Raw genomic sequence first — 16282 nt, 5'->3', positions numbered from 1 at the left:
AGATCACAAGATTAGACTAGTTCCACCTATCAGTCATAGGCTTGTCAATAGTTATGACTCCCTTGTTTGAAAATATCTCAGATTCACACACTTATTACAGCAGTCCTTCAGTTTTTCTAATCCCTATAAAAGAACTTGGAAGGTTGAGCCTCCAAGCAGGCCTTTCACAATACCCTTAAAGCTAGGAACTTTACAGCACCCCTTTGGATATATATATATATATATATATATATATATATATATATATATGTATATAGTTGAAATTTACAGAAAAACAAAAGATGAAGACAGGTGTATAAACAACAAACAGGTGCATTAGTTCGACACTCGGGAAGGTGAGAAAGTCTTTATATATATATATATATATATATTGCTTGCTTTTATTTCTTGCAATATAGATGCTTCAGCCCCCCCCCCCTGTCACAACTAGTGATGGTGAAAACTTTTCCTATATACATACATATATATTATATTTTAGTCAGTAGACTGGCCATGCTGGGGCCTACGCTCTTCAACAGAAAGAAACATGAAGAAATAAACAGAGAGAGAATAAAAAATCTTTGGGAACTAGTGGGCAATCATGGCATATGAATCCAGTATGTTCTGCTGGATGGGTAAAGTCAGAGTGTATATAGGACAGAGTCTAAGTGAGATGAGAGAAAAACTGGGTATACAAAGAATCTGATGTAGCATGTAAGAGAAAAGACGGCGCTGGTATGGCCATGTGATGCATATAAATCAAGACAGTTTTATCAAGAAATGCTGATCTCTAAATGTGGAAGGGGTAGACTCAGAAAGATGTGGAATGAAGTGGTGAAATGGGGCCTCACAGAGGACAGGGGACCAAGACTCCTGGCAGTTTGTGGGGCTTGAGAAGAAATGTCAAGTAAAGTAAAATTGGGGTTGTCCTCACATACAGGTGTGTCCCCTACATCCCTCTTCAGCTGAGCATTCCTAATCTTGTGGGCTCTTGAGTGCTGGTGCCATGTAAAAAGCACCCATGCTGGTACTGGGTAGAAACACCCAGTATACTCTGTAAAGTGGTTGGCATTAGGAACCATGCCAAAACAAACATGGAGCCCAGGCAGCTCCTGTCAAATTGTCCAACCCATGCCAGCATGGAAAATGGATGTTAAACAATGATGAATATGAAATACATATATATAGATATCTATGTGAGACTGTTTGTCCCCCACCGCCGCTTGACAATCGGTGTTGGTATGTTTATGTCCCTATAACTCAGCGGATTGGCAAAATAGACTGATAGAATAAACACCAGGCCAAAACCAAAAGTAAGTCCTGGGGGTTGGTTCATTTGACTAGAAATTCTTCAAGGTGGTGCCCTAGCATGGCCATGATCTAATGAATGAAACGAGTAAAAGATAAAAGATATATACTAGCAATTAGAACCTAAAGGCAAAATTAATACAGGTCACAAAAGTGACAGAGGGTACTGACTAGCTCCACTTTTGCTAAAGATAAAAGTTACACTAACTCAGAGCCACATACACTTCTTAAGTTTAATTATATTGTTCCTCTTAAATAAACACTTCTTAGGTTTAATTCTCATCTCATTCTCCACCCCTGTATCAATGCAGATGTGAACTTGTACAGCTAAATCTAACATACATAACAAGGCTAGTTTATTACCAATACTGTTTCTACTTCTTGTAACTTCTTCCTCCTTCCCCTCTCCTCTTCCAATTGTCACCCCAAGCATCTGTTCTCGCCTCTCTCTCACTCCTTTCAGGCTTTCGTCTGTCTCTTCTACTCACTCTATCAATCACATTGCTAATTATAAAGGAAAGAGTATAGGGCCTTGGTACTAGTACTGGTGCCATGATAAAACGCCCTCAGCAGAATCGTCTATTGGCTGTTGAATGATTGGAGACAATGTAGTGTCAAGAAACTCATTAGTTTTGACCTTTTGAGGATGTGACAACTTCTCTGATGCTGGTGCCATGATAAATTGCACCTAGTACAGTCTGTAAATTGGATGGAGATGAGAATGGCACCCAACCATAGAATCCAAGTCAAAATAGTATTCACATGAAACATGATGCTGTGACTTGTTAAGTAGGACAGTAACTCCAAATAAGAGTCCAACCTATGTAAACATGGAAAGCAGCATGTAAAATGATGACAATGACAATAGTGGTAGTGCTGGTGGTTGATAGTGTTTGTGGTTGTTCTTGTGGGTGGTGAAGGTTAGTAGTGGTGGTGGTGGTGGAAATGGTGGTTGTGGTAGGAAATAGTGGTGATGGTTAATGGTGGTGGCATTCATTAGTGGTGATAGGTGGTGGTGGTTAGTGATGGTAGCAGGTAGTGGTAGTGCTGGTTAGTTGTGGTGATAGTGATTAGTGTTGGTGATGGTGGTTAATTTTGGTGATTAGTGGTGGTGGTGGTGGTGGTTAGTAGTAGAGGTATCTTAAACTTTGGAAGACAGTTGTAGCTGACCATGTTTTTTACAGCATAATATATATCCTCTCTAACTTTATCCATTTAGCAACATATAAATTATGTAGCAATACACAGCTCACTGCTGGGGATTGCCAGGAACCCACCATAATCTATTATAAACACAATGAGAGAGATATTCTCTTTTCCCTTTTGCCATAGGGACCTATTCCATGTTGGGAATGTTGTAGTCAGTGGTACTGCAATGAAAGAGACTACAATTGGCAAACATCTTTAGAGAACCAACAAATCAGACTCAAACAAGGAGAGAATGAAATCAAGACAGTGCGTTTGTGGCTTTGAGTTAGTTTAACTCTTATCCTTAGCAAAAGCAGTGCGAGTCAGTACCCCCTGTCACTTTTGTGACCTGTATTAATATATATATATATATATATATATATATATATATATACAGGGTGATTCAAAAGTCAACATACATAGGATAAATTTATTTTTTTTATAAGAAACAGTTAAATAGAAAAACTGTTTCTTATAAAAAAAATAAATTGTTCTTATGTATGTTGACTTTTGAATTACTCTGTGTATATATATATATATATATATATGACTCCTTTTTACTTCATTACCTACCCTGGAAAATGGGAGAAAAATTGCCCTTAAAGAAATATCTTGTATCAACCATATGAGGTGTTGAGCCAGAGTCTGTTGAATCACTTCCTTCACTTTGATACAAATTACAGCAGTTTCTCAATTCTCTTCAGATATAAACTAATAAGTACAGTATAATCAATTTGCTTTATCATAGACTCTAACATTTAATCAAAGAATATATGACATTCTAATTATATGTTCTGTAATTTCTAATAGAGAAATATCTGAAACAAAGCTTTGATAAAATTATTGCTCTTATACATACATTTCTTAGGTTTAATTATTGTTCCTCTTAAATATACACTTCTCAGGTTTAATTCTCATCTCATTCTCCACCCCTGTATCAATGCAGATGTGAACTTGTACAGCTAAATCTAACACACATAAACAAGGCTAGTTTATTACTAATACTGTTTCTACTTCTTGTAATCTGTTCCTCTTTCCGCTCTCCTCTTCCATTTGTCACCCCAAGCATCTGTTTTCTCCTCTCTCTCTCACTTTCATCTTAGTTTTATGTCCACAATCTATGTCTCTTCTACTCACTCAATTAATCACATTGCTCTTTATAAAGGAGACAATATAGAATTATTAAGCCTTCCTTTCTTTCATAGAGTATAGGGTCTTGGTACTAGTACTGGTACCATGATAAAACGCCCTCAGCACAACATGTCTAGTGGCTGTTGAATGATTGAAGACAATGTAGTGTCAAGAGGAGCATTAGTTTTGACTTTTTGAGGATGTGACAAATTCTTTAATGCTGGTGCCATGATAAAATGCACCTAGTACAGTCTGTAAAGTGGTTGGAGATGAGAATGTCATCCAACCATAGAATCAAGTCAAAATAGTATTCACATGAAACATGATGCTGTGATTTATTAAGTAGGAAAGTAACTCCAAATAAGAGATAAATTTACTCATGACAACTTGCTAGTCCAACCTATGTAAACATGGAAAGCAGCATGTAAAATGATGACAATGACAATAGTGGTAGTGCTGCTGGTGGTTGATAGTGTTTGTGGTTGTTCTTGTGGGTGGTGAAGGTTAGTAGTGGTGGTGGTAGTGGAAATGGTGGTTGTGGTAGGGGATAGTGGTGGCATTCATTAGTGGTGATAGGTGGTGGTGGTTAGTGATGGTAGCAGGTAGTGGTAGTGCTGGTTAGTTGTGGTGATAGTGATTAGTGTTGGTGATGGTGGTTAATTTTAGTGATTAGTGGTGGTGGTTAGTAGTAGAGGTATCTTAAACTTTGGAAGACAGTTGTAGCTGACCATGTTTTTTACAGCATAATATATATCCTCTCTAACTTTATCCATTTAGCAACATATAAATTATGTAGCAATACACAGCTCACTGCTGGGGATTGCCAGGAACCCACCATAATCTATTATAAACACAATGAGAGAGATATTCTTTCTTTCCTTTTGCCATAGGAACCTATTCCACGTTGGGAATGATGTAGTCAGTAGTACTGCAATGAAAGAGACTACAATTGGCAAACATCTTTAGAGAACCAACAAACCAAACTTGAACAAGCAGAGAATGAAATCAAGGCTTCATGAATAATGGATTAAAATTATGAGATTAATGTTCAAAGATGTTGCTGTTTTTGATGATGGTGACGTTTTTTTGTTGGTGTTGATGTTGTTGCTCAGCCTTCAGGTCAGCCCAGATCCAGCAGGCATACTATCAAAGTTTTTTCTACTATGAACATTCCATCTTATAATAACCACTATATTGGTGGATTGAACAGAAATATATTGTATACAGTACGCTGCATTTCAGCTTTCAGGCAGATTTAATCATTTAATAAATAAAGATCGATGAAATAAATGCCAAACAAATAATGGGGTTGAAAAAATTGACTAAAATCATTCAAAGCAGCGCTCCAACATGAGCACTTTCACTCACAGTTAAAATGAGAGTGAAATATAATTACAAGGTGATGTGAACAAACCTGACTGGTTATGGTATTTGCTTATAAGCTGAAATACTTTAAGCTGAAACCCAGCACAAGTGTTCTGTTGTATTTTTTGAGAAGCTCACTTAACACTTTTGTGACCATATTTCCAATGAAACAATTTCCATATGTTTTATTAGGTTAAAATATTGGTGTAATATTTAAAATGTGTATACAGGCATGGCTATGTGGTAAGGAACTTGCTTCCCAACCACATGGTTCTGGGTTCAGCCCCACTGTGTGGCACCTTAGGGAAGTATCTTCTACTATAGCCTTGGGCTAACCAAACCTTTGTGAGTGGAACCCTATCACACACACACACACACACACACACACACACACACACACACACACACACACATATATATATACATACACACACACACACAAACACATATATATCTATCTCTGTGTGTCTTTATGTTTGTGTTTGTACCCCATCACTGTTTGACAACCAGTGTTGGTGCGTTTATGTCCCTGTAACTTAGTGGTTCAGCAAAAGAAATGATAGAAAAAGCACTAGGCTTAAGAAATTAAGTCCTGCAGTTCATTTGTTTAACTAAAACCCCTTCAAGACAGTGCTCCAGCATGGCTGCAGTCAAATGACTGAAAGAATAAAAGAATAAAATATGGCACAGCACTAGCTGTTATGTTTTGTCTCAGAAAAAACTTCTCAAAGAGACTTGTATGTTTAAAACACAGTGCTTTGTTCAAAACATCAGTAGATCAACAGACAGCATTTCAACCTGATTTTATCTCTTAAATGATAAATACCCTGCACATTCTGAGTAAAGGTGAAAATAATCGTACTGATGTTTCAATTAATGAAAATAATTTTTAAAAACTCTGAAGAATTTAGTAAAATATTGAATTTTGTCATTAAACTGACGTTTGACCATTACTTAAGAGAAATGTCTGGGATCAATAAAATCAGGTATCGAACCAGAAACTGTAAATTGTTCCTTTTTCTTGACATTTTCAATAAATTAGTGTGTATTCTCTGTTTCCAGCAGTGAGCATTGCCATGTAGTCTATTTGTTGCTAAATGGACAAAGGCAGTGAAAAGGAATTGAAAAAAAATTTTGCTGCCAAAATCATGGTCAGCTACATCTCTCTTCCAGAATTTATTGTCATTATATTCATTGTCTTACATCCATTTTCTCTACTGATGTAGGATGGCTATGTTATCATTTTCAGCATTACCTCTTATTTGGAGTTATTCTTTTAATTCTTTTATTCATTGCTTTCACTCATTGGAATGAGAGAAACTATTAAAACAGCAAAAGATGTAACTAGATACTAAAAGAAATTTAAGCTTGACTCACTCTTAATTTCTGACACACTGTCTCATTTAAATAATTGTAACAAAAGCAACAACAAGAATATACTTACAGTGTCAAAATCTGGTTCAACAGCTTTTACTCCAATCCACTGCATAAAAGTGGCAAATCCTTCATTCAGCCAAAGATCATCCCACCATTTTAAAGTAACCAAATTTCCAAACCACTGTAATGATATAGAAAGACAATTTTAAATTAACATACATACATAAGAATAAAAAATTACTAGCTGTAGTAGTAGTGGTGGTGGTGATGATGGTGTTCATATTCATAAACATTATCATCATCAACCTCAGCACACTTCATCCAGTATCATCACCAACTACTGATCAGGTGGAACACATTAGCAATCCATAGAGATAATTGATCATAGATTGTACTGATATTTGTGTTGTTGTTACAACCCAGAAGGTCAATAGAGTGTATTGGCAGAATTGTTAGAGCATCAGAGAAAATGCCAGTTGTTTACAACATATTCAAACTGCTTTGCATTTCTCTGGAGTCAATACATTGCTGTCTTAGTGCCTTAATCAGGAACAATTGAAATTCACCAGAGAAATAATCTTCACATCCTATGGAACTGTTTTGGAAACCAGGAACAATGATGATTTAGAGTGTCTTGAGAATTCAATGATGATACACAATGCGGACACTTTCAGAAGACTTTTGGTTTGAGTATTATGATAAACTTTGATAAATATTTCAACTGATAGTTATCAAGAAATGGGAGGCATCTTGTTACATGTTCTGCTAATGCTATGATTTAAACAGCAGAGCATACTAGAGACATCTTAGTAAAGGCTGAAATTCTCTCTATGCACTTTTGATATAGTTTTATATTTAAATACAAACATCATATGCTATATCTATAAAATTTATATTATATTAAATTATATTATATTACAAACACACACTCACACACACACATATATTATATATTCAGTAAACTAAGCCTGAAAGAGATGAGTTTCTGTTAAAGGACCCAAAACTTTAAGTTGCATGGAGCCAAATCAAACGTTTGTTTTTATGCTGAATTATAATACAAACAATAGGCAGAAACATTGAAGTTACCATCACCTTCAATACTATTCCTGTTAAAAGATCATATTTATATGTATACATTCAATATAGATTCAATTCATTTTGATTTGATCCAAGTGTATGGTATTGATAAGTCACAATAATGGTGAAATAACAGTGTCTATCATTCTTGGATTTAATCCAGGGCGAATTGTCTTGCTTAGTCTATGACATTACATTCAGGTGCTCTTTAGCACTATGCATTATATAGAGCTATCCCTGATGGTATTCCACTGCAAATTCGGCATATTAACAAAACACATGCGCTGTTTATGTGTGATCAATAATGTTTACATTACTAGAGCTGCTTTTAATATGAAATTTACACACACACACACACACGCATTTGTTTCATTTCTTCTTATTAATTTTTCTTAATTCAAATTTCAGGAGATTTTTTAATCAGAATTAGTAATTTACATAAAAAAATATTATTCTTATCATTATGTGAATAATTATAATAAATTTTAATGTCATAGCTTTCATAAAGTATGCTAACACCCAATTTACAACTAAATTTTCAATTGTAGACAAACATCAAGGAGAAGGCAATTATCTTTATGAAGAAATCAGCGAGAGACATATGAGGTGCATCAGTGTACCTATAGAGTTCCCCTATTTTGAGATATACTTATGCTTTCTTTACTGTAACATACTGATTGTGATTTTATGTTCTATTCATGTAATGTTCATCAATTAGTGTACTTTAGCAAATAAACTAATTATTATTATTATTATTCAGTAGTTTTATTTTTATAACGTGCTTTCACTTCACTACCGAGCGCAGCTCTGTGCGCCTTGGGTATGTGCTGTGGTTTGCTGTGGTGCTCTTATGTTTACTGTATTGAAAGTGTTTTGCGTAGAATGTGTGCAGTACCCAGTAGTGCAATTTTCTGTATGTTATATATATTTGTAAGTCCTGGTGTTTTTGTTATGTATTTGTCTGAATATTTTTTTATTATACCTAAGGCACCTACTATGATAGGAATTGTTTCTGTTTTTAGATTCCACATTCGAGTTATCTCTATTTCCAGGTCTTTGTATTTTGAAAGTTTTTCCATTTCTTTTAGAGAAACGTTGTCATCTGCTGGTATTGATACATCAATTAGAAAGCATTTTTTTTCTTCATGATCTTTGACAACTATATCTGGTCTATTTGCCTTAATTTCTCTATCTGTGTGTATTGGCATATCCCAGAGTATGGTTGCTTTCTCGTTTTCTGTGACCTTTTCTGGCGTGTGTTTATACCATCTTTTTTCTGTTGCTATTCCATAATGTTGGCATAGCTTCCAGTGTATATAGGTCCCAGCTCTGTCGTGTCTGTGAATATATTCCTTCTTAGCCAGGACTGGGCAGCCAGAGATAATATGATTTATTGTTTCTTGTCCATCTCCACATATTCTACAGTTACTTGTTATATTTCTTTTCATTATGTGTTTTTGGTAATTTCTGGTGGGGAGGCTTTGGTCTTGTGCAGCAATTAAAAATCCTTCAGTCTATGCTTTGAGTCCTGAGCTTCTCAGCCATTGCTGGGATTTTTCTCTGTCTATTTCTTTTGCATTTAGTTTAGCCCAGTATTTACCATGTAGGGGCTTTTCTTGCCATCGTTTTATCATGGTCCGTTGCTGTTCTAGTTTTAGTTTGGATTTCATTTGTTTTATAGCTTTTGTTGTTTCTTCTTCTTCTTCTTCGTATTTGTTAGGTAGATTGATTTCTTGTTTGTATTTGTCAGCTTCCTTAAATACTGAAAACAGTTTTTTGTTTTGCTCGTGTTTTGTGGCTATTTGTATTAGTTTCCCTTGCTTCTGGAGTAGGTATTTTTGCAGTCCTATGGTGGTTATTTTATAATAGTTTTCTAGCTGTATAAGACCCCTGCCACCTTCTGTGCGTTGTATATATAGCCTTTCTATGTCAGATTTTGGGTGGTGCATCCTATATCCTGTCATTATTTTTCTTGTTTTCCTGTCTATTTTACATAGTTCGTTTAGTGTCCAGTTAAGGATGTTGTAGCTGTAGCTTATAACTGGGACAGCTAAAGTGTTGATACCCATTATCTTGTTTTTAGCATTGAGCTCTGTTTTTAGTATTGATCTAACTCGTCTATAGTACTCTTTCTTTATTTTTTCTTTCATTTGTGTATGTTGTATCCTATCTAGTTCATTGACTCCTAAATACTTATATGGTTGGCTTTCGTCTAGTTCTCTTATTTCATTGGCTTTATCTAGTGTTATATTGCTACTTTTAACTAATTTTTCTCTTTTCAGGGTTGCTTTGGCACATTTTTCTAATCCGAATTTCATTTCTATTTCCTTGGTAAAGCCGTGTACTGTCTGTAGTAGTGTTTCTAACTCTTTGTCGTTTTTTGCATATAATTTTAGGTCATCCATATATAGAAGGTGGCTGACTGTTTTTCCATAGCATTTGTAACCGCATCCAGTTCTATTTAGCAATTCTGTTAAAGGTGTGAGTGCCAGGCAGAACAGGAGTGGAGAGAGCGTGTCTCCCTGGAATATTCCTCTTCTAATGGGGATGGCTTTCGTTTTCACAAGTCCCTCTTTTGTTTGGAGCTGTAGCACTGTCTGCCATTTGTTCATTGAGTGCTCTATGTATTTTATGATAATTGGTGCCACCTTGTTTATGGCTAGTGTTTCCAGAATCCACGTGTGGGGAACACTGTCGAAAGCCTTTTGGTAGTCCACCCAGGCCATACTGAGGCCTTTCTTCTTTCTGCGGCTGTCTTCAGTTATGGCTTTATTGATCAATAATTGATCTTTACAGCCGTATGAGCCCTTGCAGCATCCCTTCTGCTCTTCTGGAAACAGGTTGTTATTTTCCAGGTGTTTACTCAATCTCTGCGATATTATTGCAGTAAAGGCTTTGTAGATCGTAGGGAGACAGGTTATAGGTCTATAGTTTTGTGGTTTCTCCGTTTCCGTGGATTTGGGGATTAAGATGGTTTTCCCTTTTGTGAGCCATTCAGGCATTGTTTCTGGATCTGCTATTATGTTGTTAAAGTTTTCTGCCAGCTTTTTATGCATTGCTGGCAGGTGTTTTAACCAGAAATTGGGGATCTTGTCGTGTCCAGGTGCTTTCCAGTTGCTTAGTCTTTGCAGTGTCTGGGTGACCTCTTCAGTTGTTATAGGGGCCCAGAGTTGCTCAGGTGCTAAGTTCGTTGTTTTAATGGTCTTTTTTTGGGGTTGTTGCTTCACCGACCATATTTGTTTCCAGAATTTCTCTAGTTCTTCTGCTGTTGGTGCTGAAGTAATGTCTATTTTATTTTTACCCAGTTCTTGGTAGAGTTTTTTGGGGTTGGATTTGAACTGTTTGTTTTGTTCAAAGAAACGTTGACGTTTCTCATACCGGCGGATCCTCTGTGCTTTGGCAAGGATGTCTTGCTTTAGTTTTTCTTTTGCCTCAGGTAAGTCTTTTTCTGTAATGCTGTATTTGTACAGTATTTTTGTTTTCTTCTTGTTACTTAGTAGTGTTGATTGTTTACTAATTTCGTTGAGAATCGATAAATCTTTTCTCTTTTTTAAAATTTTGTTCTGGATGGCAGTGAACTGGCAGAATTGTTACACAACAGACAAATGCTTAGTGGCATTTTATGTCCATCTATAGTTTTGAGTTCAAAATCCACCCAAGTCATCTTTGCTTTCTTGTCTTTTCAGGGCCGATAAAAAAAAAATAGTACCAATCAGGCACTGAGGTTGATGAAACAACTAGCTCCCACCCAACAAAATTTCAAGCCTTGTACTAACAGAAGAAGGGATTTTTCCCCTTCATTATAACTTTATTTCAGCTGCCTTAGTAACGGGCATCCTCTGGAGGCCAAGAGTAGCAAGGGCACTTTTATTTTGCTATACATGCTAAAATTATCACCACATTTATTCCGTTTCAGATGGAGAGTGCTTTCTGTAGTATATGGGCTGTACTCATCAAGGTTATCTTTTGTAGTTCCTGGAGATTGGAGTTACCAGGGTATGCTTAATATACTTCTGAGCTTCCTTCCTTCATTATTATTATTATTGTTCAGTAGTTTTATTTTTATAACGTGCTTTCACTTCACTACCGAGCGCAGCTCTGTGCGCCTTGGGTATGTGCTGTGGTTTGCTGTGGTGCTTTTATGTTTACTGTATTGAAAGTGTTTTGCGTAGAATGTGTGCAGTACCCAGTAGTGCAATTTTCTGTATGTTACATATATTTGTAAGTCCTGGTATTTTTGTTATGTATTTGTCTGAGTATTTTTTTATTATACCTAAGGCACCTACTATGATAGGAATTGTTTCTGTTTTTAGACTCCACATTCGAGTTATCTCTATTTCCAGGTCTTTGTATTTTGAAAGTTTTTCCATTTCTTTTCGAGAAACGTTGTCATCTGCTGGTATTGATACATCAATTAGAAAGCATTTTTTTCCTTCATGATCTTTGACAACTATATCTGGTCTATTTGCCTTAATTTCTCTATCTGTGTGTATTGGCATATCCCAGAGTATGGTTGCTTTCTCGTTTTCTGTGACCTTTTCTGGCGTGTGTTTATACCATCTTTTTTCTGTTGTTATTCCATAGTGTTGGCATAGCTTCCAGTGTATATAGGTCCCAGCTCTGTCGTGTCTGTGAATATATTCCTTCTTAGCCAGGACTGGGCAGCCAGAGATAATATGATTTATTGTTTCTTGTCCATCTCCACATATTCTACAGTTACTTGTTATATTTCTTTTCATTATGTGTTTTTGGTAATTTCTGGTGGGGAGGCTCTGGTCTTGTGCAGCAATTAAAAATCCTTCAGTCTCTGCTTTGAGTCCTGAGCTTCTCAGCCATTGCTGGGATTTTTCTCTGTCTATTTCTTTCGCATTTAGTTTAGCCCAGTATTTACCATGTAAGGGCTTTTCTTGCCATCGTTTTATCATGGTCCGTTGCTGTTCTAGTTTTAGTTATTATTATTATTATTATTATTATTATTATTATTATTATTATTATTATAGATAAAGCAATTAAGAGTATGAAGACCGGGAAAGCCCCCGGCCCATCAGGAATCACTGCAGAGATGCTCAAAATATCTGGCAGTGTTGGCTATAGCCTAGTCACCCGTATTACGAACCAGGTGATACACGAAGGAGTCATATCCAATGACTGGTGTAGCAGCATCATAGTCAACTGCTACAAAGGTAAAGGTGACGCTTTAGACACAAATAATTACAGAGGCATCAAGCTGTTAGATCAGGTTATGAAAGTTACAGAGAGGGTCATAACCCAACTAATTAGGGAGAGAATCAATTTAGATGAGATGCAGTTTGGGTTCGTGCCAGGTAAAAGCACTACTGATGCCTTATTTCTAGTGAGACAGTTGCAGGAGAAATACCTAGCTAAGGATAAACCTCTGTACCTGGCTTTCGTTGACATGGAGAAAGCCTTTGACAGGGTCCCCCGAACCCTTATCTGGTGGTCAATGAGGAAACTTGGGATAGAAGAATGGTTAGTGAGAGCTGTGCGAGCCATGTACAGAGATGCTGCCAGTAAGGTGAGGGTTGGAAATGCGTACAGCAATGAATTCCGGGTAGAGGTAGGGGTCCACCAAGGTTCCGTCCTCAGCCCCCTCTTATTTATCATAGTCCTCCAGGCAATCACAGAGGAGTTCAAGACAGGTTGCCCCTGGGAGCTCCTCTATGCTGATGACCTTGCCCTAATTGCGGAGTCACTATCAGAACTAGAGAAGAAGTTTCAGGTGTGGAAGCAAGGTCTATAATTGAAGGGCCTTAGAGTCAACCTAGCTAAAACCAAAATCCTAATAAGTAGGAAGGTAGATAAAACACAAACCCCTTCAGGTAGATGGCCCTGCTCAGTATGTAGAAAAGGAGTAGGTAGTAACTCTATAAGATGTACCCGGTGCAAGCTATGGACACATAAGAGGTGCAGCAACATCAAAGGCAGGTTAACTAGCAAGTTAGTTTTTGTTTGTGGCAGATGTTCAGGTGCAATAAAGACTGTAAACAAACAGGAAACAACTTCTATCTCATTCCAGGGTGAAAAACTAGAGGTAGTCGATAGCTTCCGCTATCTGGGCGACCAAGTTAGTAGTGGGGGTGGGTGCGCTGAAAGTGTAGCTGCTAGAATAAGAATAGCCGGGGCAAAGTTTAGAGAGCTCTTACCCCTGCTGGCGACAAAGGGACTCTCACTTAGAGTAAAAGGCAGACTGTATGACGCATGCGTACGAACAGCCATGCTACATGGCAGTGAAACATGGGCTGTAACTGCTGAGGACATACGTAAGCTTGCAAGGAATGAAGCCAGTATGCTCCGTTGGATGTGTAATGTCAATGTGAATACCCGTCAGAGTGTAAGTATCTTGAGAGAAAAGCTGAACATTAGAAGCATCAGTTGTGGTGTGCAAGAGAGACGATTGCGCTGGTATGGACATGTGGTGAGAATGGATGAGGATAGCTGCGTGAAAAAGTGCCACACCCTAACAGTTGAGGGAACCCGTGGAAGAGGTAGGCCCAGGAAGACCTGGGCTGAGGTGGTGAGGCAAGACCTTCGTACATTGGGCCTCACCGAGGCGATGACTACTGACCGAGACCTTTGGAAATGTGTTGTGCGTGAGAAGACCCGGCAAGCCAAGTAAGATCGTTGCCAGTGCCACTGGACTGGCTCTTATGCGGGTGGCACATAAGATGCACCATTTTGAGCGTGGCCGTTGCCAGTACCGCCTGACTGGCTCCCGTAGGATTTTCGAGCGAGATCGTTGCCAGTGCCCCTGGACTGGCTTGTGCGGGTGGCACATAAAATACACCATTTCGAGCGTGTCCGTTTTCTTGCGGGTGACACGTAAAAGCACCCACTACACTCTCTGAGTGGTTGGCGTTAGGAAGGGCATCCAGCTGTAGAAACTCTGCCAAATTAGACTGGAGCCTGGTGTTGCCATCCGGTTTCACCAGTCCTCAGTCAAATCGTCCAACCCATGCTAGCATGGAAAGCGGACGTTAAACGATGATGATGATGATGATGATGATTGACGCAGTGAGCTGGCAGATTATTAGCATGCTGGGAAAAATGCTTGGTGGTATTTCATCTGTCTTTACATTCTGAGTTCAAATTTTGGTGAGGTTGACTTATCATCGAGTGAGAGAGCAATGCATGCCATCAAAGTGGTGCTAGAGTACAAATATATGAACCCCAATATATCCATCATGACTACCCATCTTATAAGGGTACACTAGCCACATGCATCACAACCATATGTCCATGACACGATTTTGTATCAAGATAGACAGTGGGGCCCAGTTAGAATTATCTTCAGGTTGGGGCCCAGTTAGAATTATCTTCAGGTTGAGTAGGCCACTCCACTCAAAAGATCCCTGAATAAGGCTTCTTTAAGGATGATGAATGAACCACCCATGTTTCCAGAGGTGAATTATTCAAACCCCAAAGAATACCTTTCAATACATGGCTACGATGTTCCCCCACTACTCCTGCTCGTAATCAGTGATGCACATATCTTCAGCCAACAAGGGACATGCTCACCTGGTTAAAGTCAACCAACCGACAAACGAAACTGTGGTAGTAAGTAGAATATATTGCTGTAGCCCATCTTTTACACCAAGACAAAATATGTACATGATTACACTTCCAATCAGTTAATATCAGAAACCAGGTGAGCTACTGCCTGCTACTGCATGATTATTTTTATCATTATTAAGGCAGCAATGGTGGCAAGCTGGCAGAATCATTAGCACACTGGGCGAAATGCTTAGTGGCATTTCATCCAACTTTACATTCTGAACTCAAATTCTGCTGAGGTTGACTTTGCTTTTCATCCTTTTGGGGTTGATGAACTAAGTACCAGCTATGCACTGAGGTCAATGTAATCGACTTATTTCCCTCCCACAAAATTTCATTTCTTGTGCCTATACTAGAAAGGATTATCATTATTAGCTCATTGCCTGCCATGAGTCCCATTTGGAGATCTGCTAAAAAGTCTCTCTGCCAGTTGTTTGTTGTATTTAACCCTTTAGTGTTCACATTATTCTGCCATAATTAATGCTTTTTTATCCACATTGTTTTGAATTAATCATGCATTATCTTGTAGCTATGAGATTTTGATGAGGTAGCTGTTAATTTTTAAAACGATATTGTAGGGTTGGTGTGAGAGACCAGATCTGGCCAGTTTGAACATAAAATAGGCAGAATACTTTTGGCCGGATATGGCCGGTTTAAATGCTAAAGGGTTAAATTGAATTGCTTATGTATATTGCATTTGTAGAAGTGTGTTTAACAATAATTAGTAGTTAAAGCTTGTCATTATTAGCTCTGGCTAATTCTAGAGGACATTTTATATCATAAATTGTAATTTTTGAACTACAAAAATATCGACTGTTTTGAAAATGTATTTTCTTTTGCATTTCCTATCTATATCATTCATTGATATTTCATACACATTCGCATTTGATACTATAGTTTCAAAAAAACTAAAATGTTTATTATTGCAACTGAATAGAAAAGGATAAATGTGCTCTTTTTTCAGCAGTCGTCATTTGGGACTCTTCGAAAAATTTTTCATAATTTCCAAAATAATTCACATATGAAGAAAATTTAAATACTATATATTATTTTTAACTCCCAAGACACCTGGCAAAGCCAAAAAATATGAATAAAATATTTGGCAGTTAATGGTTAAGGTAGCAAGCTGGCTGAAAATGCTTAGCAGCATTTTGTCCATCTTTATGTTGTGAGTTTCTTAAGTGAGATTATCTGAGCAAAAAATCAGTGTTGTGTTTATGCTCTTAGTGAACATTATACTATGCCTTATAGCTCTGTGTTCTGAAAGTAAAAAAGATAAGTATTG

At 37.5% G+C, this 16282-nt stretch overlaps 1 protein-coding gene across 5 annotated transcripts in view; it reads right to left on the bottom strand.

Moving 5' to 3' along the window:
• Positions 1-16282, bottom strand: part of LOC106869101 (endoplasmic reticulum aminopeptidase 1) — a 1176109-nt gene that overhangs the window by 335360 nt on the left and 824467 nt on the right. For all 5 annotated transcript variants that reach the window (XM_089357447.1, XM_089357445.1, XM_052970645.2 and 2 more), the window contains exon 6: positions 6416-6529. In XM_089357447.1, the coding sequence (XP_089213573.1) occupies positions 6416-6529 (114 nt within the window). The remainder of the gene's footprint in view (positions 1-6415; positions 6530-16282) is intronic.

Source organism: Octopus bimaculoides, chromosome 9 (assembly GCF_046866305.1).
Source record: "Octopus bimaculoides isolate indiv1 chromosome 9, ASM4686630v1, whole genome shotgun sequence".
In the NCBI taxonomy this organism is placed as follows: domain Eukaryota; kingdom Metazoa; phylum Mollusca; class Cephalopoda; order Octopoda; family Octopodidae; genus Octopus; species Octopus bimaculoides.
The sequence above is the reverse complement of the archived record's forward strand: the minus strand, read 5'-3'. Positions and strand labels throughout refer to the sequence as shown.